General features: G+C 36.5%; 1 protein-coding gene across 2 annotated transcripts; it reads right to left on the bottom strand.

The window, feature by feature from the left end:
- Positions 1-4886: 4886 nt before the first annotated feature.
- On the bottom strand, positions 4887-12076 carry LOC132624891 (transcription factor CYCLOIDEA-like). Of its 2 annotated transcripts, XM_060339631.1 has the most exons (3): positions 10807-12076; positions 10660-10710; positions 4887-5280 (listed from the first exon to the last, which is right to left on the bottom strand). In XM_060339631.1, exons 1-2 carry the CDS (start codon positions 11651-11653, stop codon positions 10670-10672), a joined length of 888 nt encoding a protein of 295 aa, XP_060195614.1. In that variant the 5' UTR covers positions 11654-12076; the 3' UTR covers positions 4887-5280; positions 10660-10669. The 2 variants fall into 2 exon arrangements, with proteins under 2 accessions (XP_060195614.1, XP_060195613.1); XM_060339630.1 differs by lacking the exon at positions 4887-5280 and having other exon boundaries at positions 10461-10710; positions 10807-12074.
- Positions 12077-13490: the final 1414 nt, after the last annotated feature.

Raw genomic sequence — 13490 nt, 5'->3', positions numbered from 1 at the left:
CACTTGTTTTTAACTTTTTATTCGTTACAGGATTTACGCTAGACATTAAAACTAGGTACTGAATCTTTTCTTTTAATTTCTATAATTGTATTTGTACAGAGATGTCATTAATTATATATTAAAAAAATATAAAACTGCAGTTATATATATTATTGTTTGTGTTAAATGTAGGAGTACTTGTAGTACTCATTACTTGTCTACCTGAAGTGAAAGGATATAATTAAATAAGGATTATTACATGATGCTATCAGAGGACCGTGAGTTCTTGGGTCTCCATCAGAGCATAAGTTTGACCAGACGACTTAACATGGTCAATAGAAACATAAGGAAACGCCTAAAAAACGTCAAAGCCCATATTTTGTTACTTCCAATTTCTCTTTCTCCTCATAATCTAAAAGAATTCATTGATCTGGAAAATGAGACTCATCAGAAGCAACCACTTGAGGCTTGAGCTCAAGGTGAGTACTCATGTAAAATCTCATTTTTTGCAAGATTTCTACTTACTGTTTAATTAGTTTGGGTGGATGAGCAGAATTCTGTAGTGTAGCTGGACACATATGCACGTTTTTATTACTATGGTGTAGAGATGCTTAAAATGATATAAAGTTGCATATTTTTTCTGGGCCGATTTTAAACTATAAGAGTTTACTCGAAAGTTACATGTGTTTAAATTTTGAACTGCATTTGATATTTTTTACTGCTTTATTATGTTTTTGACTACTCATGCCGCTATTTAATTACTAGTACTAATATTAGTCTATTTTAACTACATACACACACACACACAAAAAAAAAAAAAGTGATCATGATGATGTTTATGAGAGGGTAGAAATAACAGTTCTGTTTTTGTCGCTTATATACCGTTAAAAAGAAGCTTGCTTATAGTTAATATGGTATTTACTCAGGCAAAAAGCTAAAATTTAAAGAAAGCAAATGGGTTTTCTCCTTTGTGTTCTAGAGAGTAAGGTGTAATGATGAAATTCCTGGCCATAGTCCATAAACTAAAGCTACTAAAGAGCACTCGAGGACTTGAGTTCCGTTAAGATTCTCACAAATCTACTGTACGTCTTCTGTATTGAATTTCATATACTGTTCGTATTGCTAAATTGGTTTATTCACTTGATTCTTGCTACTCTTACTTTAGATTAAGTTTGCATTCCGTCTTTTTTATTTGTTTGTCTTAATTAGTTTGACTTGATGATGAGTTTTTAATGTAAAGAAGACTTTTGAATTTTGTGATCTTAATTAAATATTTCTGTATAATAATAATATACCCAGTGTAATGACTGTAATCTCACAAGTGGGGTCTGCTGGGGGGGGGGGTAAAATGTAGCAGACCTTACATTTACCTTTATGGGATACAGAGGTTGTATCCGATAAACACTTGGCTCAAGAGAAATATAACCGATGTAGAAACATAGAAAAGAAAAAGTCAAAGGTATGTGTAGCGTATGAAAATACCTTTTAATCTTATGGTCTTAAACATGTCACGTGAAATGTTCAAATTAAAGAGTTGCCAAATTTACAAAAAAAAAAGATCTTTTTTAAATAGATTAAGGTGAAAAATAAGATAAACAAATTAAAAGAGAGGAATACTATTTTTTTGTAGAATCTTCTTTTCTTGAAAAAGGTTCTTTAGAATCTAAGTTCTACCATTCAATATTCAAAATGGAAAAAGAAACCAATTCTTTTTTTTTTTTTTTTTTAAATATGCATGTTATCGAATGTGCTATAAGCCTATAACCAAAGTAGCAGACTATTTGTACAATCTTCTTTTCTTGAAAAAGGTTCTTTAGAATCTAAGTTCTACCATTCAATATTCAAAATGGAAAAAGAAACCAATTTTTTTTTTTTTTTTTGAAAAATATGCATGTCATCGAATGTGCTATAACCAAAGTAGCAGACTATCATAGGTTAGTTTAGTAGTGTAATAAAAAACTATATACTGTCAATACACTAAGTTAAACTCTTTTGAGTATATATGACTACACTGTGACCCTCTGTGAGATTACCAAGGGCTCATTCATTCCTCACATAATCGTTTGGTGAAGAAAAGACAAAAAAAAAGGTTGAGTCCAAAAAGGGGAAGAAAAAAAGAAGAGAAACTTAGCTTGTAGAAACTATACAATCTTGACTTGTCTCATTCATTCACCAAGAGAGAATATATATAAGATACAATCTTGAACCCTAGTGAAACAAGGAAACTGAGATCCTAGTGAAACAAGGAAACTAACTAATATATGGTAATTATCTCCCTACAAATATGCTACCAAATAATATAAAATCCTACAAAGATATTATACCGCAATACCCCCCTCAAGTTGGAGCATGAGAATCAAAAATGCCCAACTTGGAAAGCAAGAGGTCAAACTGAGTTTTGCCGAGACCTTTGGTAAAAATGTCTGCCAATTATGAAGATGTCGAAACGTGTGACGGAGAAATCAAACCTTCATTAATCGCATCACGAAAAAAATGACAATCTACCTTAATGTGCTTTGTTCGTTCATACAAAACCGGATTTTTTGCAATGTGCAAAGCGGACTGACTATCACAAAACAATTTGATCGCCTTGGGATGTTGTATACCTAAACTCAATAACATACCTCTCAGCCACTTCAACTCACTAGTGACCGCAGCCATGGACCTATATTCAGCCTCTGCAGAAGATCTAGAAACTGTGTGCTGCTTCTTTGTCTTCCAAGAGATGGGAGATTGACCTAGAAATACTAGCCAACTTGTCAACGAACGACGAGTAAGCGGACAAGCCGCCCAATCAGAATCACACCATCCCTGCAAAGTCAACTCACTGTCGGCACGTAATAAAATACCCTGTCCTGGTGTGCCTTTCAAATAACGGACCCCTCGTAAGGCCGCTTCCCAATGTTCAATCCGGGGTTCTTGCATGAATTGAGACAAAATATGAACAGAATATGCCAAGTCCGGTCGAGTGACCCCCAAATAAATCAAACGCCCGACTAATATACGGTAGACCTCCGGATCCGACAACAAATCTTCATTTGCAAGGCCAAGTTTATGATTTTGCTCAATAGGGAACCCACTTGGCTTTGCACCTAGCAATCCTGCTTCAGAGATAATATCAAGAGTATACTTGCGTTGACACAAAAACAACCCTGATGAACTACGAGCTACTTCAATACCCAAAAAATATTTGAGAGACCCAAAGTCTTTCATTTTGAAACAATCACTCAAATAGGCTTTGTAAGTTGCAAGTGCAGCGGAATCATTCCCAGAAATAATAAGATCATCAACATAAACCAAGATATTAATCTGAATATTCCCTCTACTAAATGTAAAAAGAGAATAATCAGAATAAGATTGAAGGAAACCGTACCTTTTCAAGGCAGTCACCAATTTTGCAAACCAACATCTAGGGGCCTGTTTCAACCCATACAGCGATTTGCGCAAACGACACACCAACGTAGGATCTGGACTTTCAAACTCGTGAGGGAGCTTCATATACACCTCCTCATCAAGGTCACCATGTAAAAAGGCATTATGAACATCCATTTGGTAAAGTTCCTAATTTTTGGATGCTGCAATGGCTAGGAAGGCTCGAACAGTAGTCATCTTGGCGACTGGAGCAAAAGTTTCATTGTAGTCAATCCCCGCTTGTTGATGATTTCCCAACACAACCAAGCGCGATTTGAGCCGTTCCACATCTCCATTTGACAAAAACTTGGTCTTGTACACCCATTGATTACCAAGTGCTTTCTTACCCGGAGGAAGATGTTCCAAAGTCCATGTACCATTGTCTTTCAATGCACATATCTCTTCTTTCATTGAATGTCTCCAACCTTCGTGTTTCATGGCTTCTTTGAAGGTCTTAGGATCCTTACCCGAAATAATAGCTGCAAGAAACTTACGATAATTTACAGAAAAATTGTCACAATTAATATAGTGTGCCAAAGGATAGGGAGTACCTGAGGATTGATTGTTAACAGGAGTTGTAGGAGACGGACTATTAGCAAAAACTAAGTGTGTCACATAATCACGAAGTACAACAGAGGGAAATTTCTCCCGAAAACCACGCCCCAAGACACCTTTCACATTCGTGACTGGGGTATGGTGTTGCTGCCCCCCCCCCTCGCTGCCAGCGGGCTGGACAGTGGCCGTTGGCTGCAGCTCGGCCTAGCTGCCAGCAGGCGCTGGTTGGGCTGTGGTTTGCGGCTGCTGCTCGGCAGCCTCCGAACTATCAACTTCGCCCCCTAATCCATCCCCGTACACCATAAAATCACCATCAATTTAAGCACCTTCATAAAAAAAACTTGACGAAATATTAACATCTTCCGGACAAGCAAAAGGAAACACATCCTCCACAAACTTTACATCACCAGAGACAAAAAATTCCTTCGTATCAAGATCAAACAACTGCCACCCCTTCTTACCAAATGGATATCCCACAAACAAACACTTTCTGCTCCGACTAGCAAATTTGTCACCTTGAGTTTTTTGATTATGAGCAAAGCACAAACATCCAAAAGTACGAATAGCATCAAAAGAAGGATGTTTATTGAATAAAATTTCAAAAGGTGTTTTATTTTCCAATTTGGGTGTGGGGTACGATTTATGAGATGAGATGCAGCAAGAACACATTCACCCCAGAAAAAAATAGGCAAATTGGCCTGAAATCTTAGAGCCCTCGCAACATTCAACACATGTTTATGCTTCCTCTCTGCCCTTCCATTCTGTTGCGGAGTACCCACGCAAAAAGGTTTGAAACAAAATACCAGTGGCGGAAAAATAATCGATCAAACAATTAAATTCGGTACCATTATCACTCTGTACAACTTTAATTGTTTGATTAAATTGTCGATCAACCATAGCAACAAAAGCCATAAACATCGGAAACACTTCTGTTTTATCAACCAACAAGTAAATCCAAACAGCTCGGGAAAAATCATCAACAATTGTTAAAAAATAACGAGCTCCACACGACAAAACATGGCGATATGAGCCCCACAAATCACTATGTATTTTCTCAAATATTCTAGATGCATTATTATCACTTCAAGGAAATTTGTCTCTAGGATGCTTAGCACGTAAACACACTTCACAATCCTTTGCTAAACTACTCTTATCACTACTGACATGAGGAAGCAACTTAACCACTCTCTCGGAAGGATGCCCCAATCGTCGATGCCACAATTCCAATGCGGACGTTGCCACGACAGTAGACACATGTTGCACCACGTCCAGTTTGCTAAAATAGTATAGTCCGTCCCTCCTAACTCCCGTTCCAATCAGCTCCTTCAGTGGGTCCTGAATAACACACATATAAGAAATAAAAGAGACAATAATATGTAAATTATCAGTAAGTTGGGGGACGGAGAGTAAGTTGCAACGTAAATAAGGCACTTAAAGGACATGATGTAAGGTGATTTTATCTGACAGTCGAACAGAACCCTCCAAAGAAGCAAACACCTTTTCACCATTAGGCAAACCAACAGGACAATCAACCGTATGGACATCAAACAACCAAGATTTCAAACCGGTAACATGATGAGTAGCACCAGTGTCAATAATCCAAGAAAAAACATCAAACTTACCATTCAAGCGATTTTCGGGAATTGTAGCATTACAAAAAAATCCCGTAATAGTCTTCCATTGATCGGAAGTAAAGTGCTGACCGACGACAGGGTTATTTGATGCGGTTGTTACACAATTTGCCACGGGTGAAGGCGTGGCAGTTGCACGCAGTAAGCCACGACCTTGACCAGCGGAAGACAGCCTTCCATTCTTTTCAGTCCAACCTTCGGGATGACCCACGATGTCATAGCACTTACTAACATCATGACCACGCTTCTTGCAATGAAAGCACACCAAAAGCGACCAACATTTTTCAGTCACATGTCCTACCTTCTTGCAAAGTGAGCACACAGGACGATCTGCAGAACCACGACTCCGTCCTGCAGTAGCACGAACCGCAAATCCAAGAGCCTCGGTCGGCTGTGTCTCGGATTCTTGTTTGGCCGTACGAACACGCTCCTCTTGAATCACAAGCTGATAAGCCCTATCAAGACTTGGTAACGGATCTTGAGACAATATATTAGTCCGCAACGAAGAGTAATACTCGGAATACAAACCCATCAGAAAATCATGAAGTTTAGATTGCTCACGACGAACCTTATGTAAACGACCTGCCGTACAACCGGAGCAACAAGTACAAGAAATCAGGGGCTCATGATGATCCAATTCTTTCCATAGAGCATGTAATTTTCCATAATATACGGACACTGACATGGTTTTGGTCTGTTCACATTTAGCCAGGGAAGACCGAAGCTGTTGAACTCGTGGTCCATTAGTCTGCGCGAACCTCCTTTTAAGGTGATCCCAAAAGGGTTTGACCTCCCTAAATTTTGACAAGGAAGATTTGACATCAGCATCAATGGTATTTGTGATCCAAGAGATTAACATCGCGTTAATTGCAGTCCAATCGGACTTTGTACAAGGAGGCTGCGGTTTAGTGATAGTGCCGTCCAAGAACTCAAATTTACGTCGTGCCTCCAACGCCATTTGTATGTCGGCTGCCCATTCATCAAATTGTCGCCCTTGAAAATAGTAGGCGTGATATAGTCCCCGGGTCGGTCTTGAGGACCGAGAAAATAGGGAGAATTAGACTCAATTTTGGGTGGTGGTGGAGGAGGGACGTCGTCACCGGCCATGGAAATTTACGATGAAGAGAAGAAAAAAAAATGTGTGGCCTGATACCATGTAGAAACTATACAATCTTGACTTGTCCCATTCATTCACCAAGAGAGAATATATATAGGATACAATCTTGAACCCTAGTGAAACAAGGAAACTGAGATCCTAGTGAAACAAGAAAACTAACTAATATATGGTAATTATCTCCTTACAAATATGCTACCAAATAATATAAAATCCTACAAAGATATTATACCGCAATATAGCTTATAATCTGAGAAAAAAATGGAATCATTGGCACTTATGACCCTATTTTGTGCTGGTCTTTAATTTTTTACCCTCACAACAAACAATTTTTTCGCATGGCATAAATTTATATTGTCAAAATCATAATACTTCACAAATTATGCCCCGCATGACTAAAGAACTTATGTCCCACTAGGCATAAGTTCGATTGCTAAAGAGCAACAATTAAAGACCAACCTATTCAAAGGGTAAAAATTAAAGACCCACTCATTTGAAGGATAAAACGTGCAATTTCTTCATTAAAATGTTCTAGTCTTGAATTATATTGTCCACTAACTTCGTACAAAAGATTTAAGATTTATACATGACAATATAATAAAGAACTTCTGCATAATCAACGTAGTTTAACTAGTTAAAACATGTTACATATCATCTTCTCTAGGATATTCATGTTTAACAATTACTTGTAGTTAGTTTTAAAGTAACCTGATAATATAAGATTTTTATCAAACAAGTGCAGAATTGATCCAATTCAAAATTTGGTGCACACAATTATCTTCTAGTCAAAGAAACCGCACCAAACTTTATGGCAGCCAAATGATTTGCATTAAAAGTTTTTGCTTAGTTAATTGGGAGACGGTCAATCTCTCCCATCAAAAAGGTTTGCTGGAGTTTCAGTGAAACTGCAAAGGATTTTGACCCAGTGCTGGCAGGTACAACAGTAGCTCAACAAGGAGGTATCCCTGAATATGGGTAATAGAATAGCTTTGGTACCCTCTCCATCACCAGTTAGAAATTTTAGTTTTAACATTTACTCCTGCAAGTTCTATCAATAGTGGGGGTGGAGTCAAAGTTAGAATTTTGAGTTTTGGGTTTAGAATTCTAGAAAAAATAATTTATTGGGTTCTAAATAAAGTATTTATATATATTGAGGGGTTTTATAAACACAAATACAAGTTCAACCAATTTTTTTAGGTTCTGTCAAACCTGTAGACGTGCATGCTGGTAGCTTCGCCCTTGGGTGGGTGGCCGACTAACCATTTTGACGAGCAAAATCATGGTGGAGGGTTATAACTAGTATTCTCTCCCTTTTAATTAGTTTACGTGACATCATTTTTATATTTTGAAAATAATTGGCTATAAGAAGTTTTTTATAGCCACACAAACGTTATGACATCAAACGATTATAATGACACCTTTAAAACGACAAACTTCAAAAATTACATCACATAAAGTGAAACAAAGAATCATATATAACACAAAGTGACCTGTGTATAATCATAGACGCTTTGAAAGACATCCACTAGGAAAGAAGATTCTAATTTAGTGCTGGTGTAAAACTAATTATGCTGGTGTAGAAAAGTATAACATATACTATACATTTCTGAAGATGGATTCTAGCAATAGAGAGATAGGTGGGGACATCTTTAATTGTCAATAATCTCTTTCTGGTTCTGCCTGGTGCAGAGTTCCAGATTCTTACAACTATCTAATGCAACATAAAATACTGAGAATTGTATTATACAAGATAAGTTTTAAGTGATTTATGCGCTTTAAGCCATGTAATTCCTAGTGGTATGCAACACAGTAAGCAGAAGGAGCCTTTTGATATTTTCACATGATGTGCACATGTAAGTGTCTTCTAAATATCATTTCAATAACTGGAGGCATCTAGCTAGGGCATATATTGGGGCCTTCAGTGAGCGGAGCTAGCTAATCATGACAAAAATGTAAAGAACAGTACATAGCAAGAATTTAAGATCACAAACTTGTGCAGTATAGCTCATAAAGATAACTGAGCTTTTATGACACCCTTAAATTTTCAAATAAAGGCAGCCAATGGCTTAGAGATGCATAAGCCTTGCTATTCGTTCAATTATGTGATCACCTCATCTAAAGCTTTAGCTTAGAGATGAACATTTTTATATTTGCTTACACGCTCCCTCATGTGTGGTCCAATGGGGTGACAGGGCTACTTGAATCCAGGATCTCACCGTGATCTTACACCATGAGAAAGAATGTGAACATCTAACCCAAAACCTTAGAGGAATATTGCCCCTCTTTGGGTGTATAAAACCTTCCAAAGGGGTTTAAAATAGTCACAGGCTACTTCACCCATTGCCTTAAGATTTTGGTGGGATGCTGACAGCCTTACGTGCTCTCTCAATATGACAATGTTAACTGAGCAACCTAAATCAGCACTTATATGTCTGTTGAAAGGACTAATTTTTTATAGAAGTTATACTTAGAAGTAGATCAACCCTATGTTTTTTCCTTTAATATATATAGCTCCAAGGAAGGTAAGAGTGAGGAGGGCATGAACCATACCCCTAAAGCAGGGAAAGAAAAAATACAAGAAAATCAAAATCAAAGAAAAATAAAGGAATAAGAACTAGTGAACCTAACAATGTTTAGCAAATAGGCCAAGCAACTTGATCAATCACAACACAACAGAATGCTAACATGTTTCCTTATGACAAATTGTGCCTTTGAGCAGACAAATATGCTTACTATGTTAGATGTATATGGCAATACTAAATTATTGAAGTATATTATAATATTTAACAACGTCCACTCATGATCAGTTATGTAATTTGCATCTCTTTTTTTTTCTTTTCAAAACTGTTATTTGGGCTAAAATTATGAGTTACAGTAGCTAGGGTTAGTATGTTTTAAGCAAATATAGAACTTTGAAGAGGTTAGGTAACATATCTCTAGCACATGTATTTGCTACTTTTTATTACTTACGAGGTAGGGGTCATGCCTAACCCCCCACTTATTCGAAGGTGGCTTCTAATTAAACTTTTTATAGAACTTAGATATCAAAGGGTGAGGAGTCCGCCTTTTATCACAAGCTACTTTTTTTGCACATAATCTCTATAGAATGAGGACTACATGTAAGCATGGAGGCTAAAGTATATGTCCTCCTCAGTGTATATTTCTGGGTTAATATGTAGCCTGGATGATGGACTTTAACTAAAAAAGAGGTGGTAGATGTTTATAGATTCAGAAGTCCTCTACCTATATTAATATTTTAATTTAATAAGTTTCATTAGAATTAATATGCAAGTAACTTGACTTCTTTTCATGTGAGATTTATGGCTGATAGATCAGAGAAGGGCTTACATTTGTGGCTGATACCAGTTCTTGATAGGGTAAGTTATCTCTCAGGTGAATTTTGCCCTTAATTTGTTATGTGAAGAACTCAAGTGTTTCTGATCTGGTTTTAGTATTCCTTCTTTTCTCATTGGTCAAGTTGAAAGTATGATCCTCCAGCTTAATTAATTTCTATTAAGCTAAAGGTCAACATACTTTTGCCCCATGTTTTGGAATATAGAAAACTTGCAAATGATGTGTATGACTTAGAGAAACTCACCAGAGAAAGCCCAGCCGATTCCAGTTCAATTTCTGGAATTAACTGGCTGTTATTTCACCCGATCGAATTCGGGGTACGTATGGCAACAGGCAGGATTCTGAGATCTTCTGGTTGGTTTTTAAATTCACTTGTGATCTTGTTTTACTTCCAATACAGTAGTACTCCACCAAAAACTCCAGAACTTTTAGTGCACCGATTGATACATATATATTACAAGCATGGAAATTGCATAGAAATGTTTTGCATACAAAATGTTCAGCACACATCCAATACTTATGGCTGAGAGAGGGATTGCAAAAACAACGACGGAAGGCAACCTCTATAGTAATACAAAATAAACCTAGAAAACGGGAAGGAAATACTATGCTTACACTGTTCCCTTTAGATTTGGCTGCCGTGATACGAGTCCCATGCTTTCTGAACTGCAAATTAAACAAAAGATATATTGGAATTACAAATGTGTACTGCTGGAAGTACATGGCTAAATTGTACTATAGTACTTTCGTTAGAGGTTTTACCTTGCGATGAGGTACAACAAATGGTAGCAGCGATGGGTGCACTTAAGCCGGAACTCATAATTGTTCGATTAACGTTGTCATGATCCCAATTTCGTGCATAATTGTTGTAATGTGAAGCTGCAGCATCTTTATTCGGACCACTCATGAGATTCGAGTGAAAACCCAAGGAGGACTTCATATTTGGGTTATTCATTTCTTTGATTTCTTCCATCTTTGTGTGCTCCTTTGAGTTAGATTTGGCTTCAATTTGGGTCCAGATTTTCTTGATAGTTCTTTCCCTAGCTCTTGCTCTAGCCTTGGCCCTTGACTCTCTTGCAACTATAGCCTCCTCCTCTTTCATTTGTTTTGAGGCAGCAGTAACAACCTCGTCCTCACATTCTGAATTAATAGTACTCTTGATCTTGGCATTTTGATCAGTGAGCTCTTCAATGGCTAATTTGGACTTAGTGAATAGCCACTCAAGGGTTTTACTTGGTTTGTCGAAACCAAGCATGTCTTGCAAATCAAAGAACATACGAGCAACCCCTATCGACAACCTCACCCTCCGATCCCTATGCCCTTGAGATGTCAAAATCTTACTGTGCCTATCCTTCTTCAAAGGTTTCTTTTTATTGGAAGGGTCTTGAAATGACTTGTTGCTGTTGATGACATTGTAATTTGCAAAGACCAACGAGCTGCTGTTGTCGATTAAGTGAGCATTTGGGGCTAAGTAATGATGAGTAGAGAGCTGATCTTGGTGTTGATGAAGGAGTATTTGGTTGCCATTGAGGCCAAGAGAGCTGTGAAAGGATGGTACTGAATAGTGGAGAATAGGGTTCCCATTTCTACTGTTTCCGAAAGGGAACATTTTTTTAACCTTAGAATTTCTCTGTATGAAATCTTGAAGAACTAAAATAGCTGATAAACAATTAAACACTAGTAGCACTACAGCATTGGCCTTTCGAAAGCTTGATGGGAGCTTTCTATTGTTTCCATCACTATCGCTCTAAAAATACTGTAGAGAAGCGACGGAAAGATTTGAAGGGTTTCTAAATTCAAGTGCGGTGACGATGTACTCTTTCTTCTTCTGTTCGTTGTGTTTCTACTTTCCCATCTTTTACTCTTAAAAATCTATCTTTTAAACAACTTCTTTTCCGTTCATATATATCAACATCAACTATTCCTTTTAACAGTTTAAAAACGTAATCCTCATCCACTTTAAGAGTGATGGAAACCCCTAAACAATTATTGGCAGTAGCCAGTGAAGAGTCAAGGCAAACATTTATAGACAAACAGAAGATATGATTCATTAGGTTTGATGGAACGCAACAAAAGCTACTGGACAGCAGATACTCCAATAGTTATAAAGTAAATCTTCTATCCCAATTTATGAGATGTACTTCATTTTTTAATTGGTCTGTAAAGCAATTTTATCTTCCTACATTATGAATTTGAGATTCTAGAAAAGTTTATTTATAAGTATTAAATGACTCTTTAAACATATAATATATGGTTAAGCCACTTGATTTTGCCTAATCCGTAAATAAAACTATAGCTTCAACCCCTATGATTCTAATTTTAGATAACATCTAACATTAAACTTTATATTTCACTCTTTATGAGTTGTTTTATAATCACATAATTTATGTCGAAGTGCATTACATAAAATGGGACGGACGAATTAGTTAAGGATGGACTAGCGGGGAGGGTTAAAAGGCCAGTAGCTAGGTCTAATTAGTATGTAGATTTAACGCCGTGAGCTTTTCATGTGTAGACTCTATCAATAAAATGTGGCTAGGTATAGTTGTACTATTTTGTCTGTCGTCCTACGCTAACCGACAACTTTTATCACTGTTTCTGCTTTTATTGTTCCGTCAGACTTCATTCAATTTAACTTTCACCATCAACAAAACCCTAATTTATACATTTTCATCTACTTCTTGAACAATAAGCCTATAATAGATATACCTTTCTAAGACTCTAGACCCTAGGAATGTTAAATGAAATAAGAAAATAAAATTGTATATTCTTTAGTTATTCATCTCTGAGTGAGGTATTACAACAAACGTAAATGGGCTGATTTTGTATTTTCGCTCCACACATCTACTTAATTTTGTCCGCATGAGTTTAATTAAATTTCTATATTATTAATTAGGTCACCTAAGAAATAACACGATGTGATCATGCATAAAAAAGTAAGTGTTTATTGACTTTTAAGCACTTTTCTAATATTTGTGATATTTAGCAAAGAAAAAGAGTGTTTAAAAACACTTATTTTTAGGTAAAAAAAATATAAAAATAAGTCAAAAGTCAAAAATTGATATTTTAAAAAATCAATTCAAATAGAAAATTTAAATAAAAAAATATTTTAGAAATTATACATGTCTATCCTCCGGAGCTCCTTATTAATTTTGGTAGGAACTGTTATTTATGAGAGGGGGTCCTTCAATCATTGTCAAACAAATATAGAAAGTCCAATTCAGTATCTATTGTACACTTTTTTCCATGTGTGAATGTCTGTGCACTGTGTTTCATTTTCCCGTTATAACTAAAACTAGTGTCGCTCGACCCATGCTGAGTCCGGACTCAAAATATATTAAAATTTATATTTATAACTTTTTATTGTGTTTTTTTTCTACTCTTGCATTTTGTTTTGTTTTTGTAATATTATAATAGCTGTAAAAGTAGTTCGACACTTTCTCACT

This window comes from Lycium barbarum, chromosome 12 (genome assembly GCF_019175385.1).
Source record: "Lycium barbarum isolate Lr01 chromosome 12, ASM1917538v2, whole genome shotgun sequence".
Taxonomy (NCBI): Eukaryota; Viridiplantae; Streptophyta; class Magnoliopsida; order Solanales; family Solanaceae; genus Lycium; species Lycium barbarum.
Note: the sequence above shows the minus strand (reverse complement) of the source record. Positions and strands in the feature narration are given on the sequence as shown.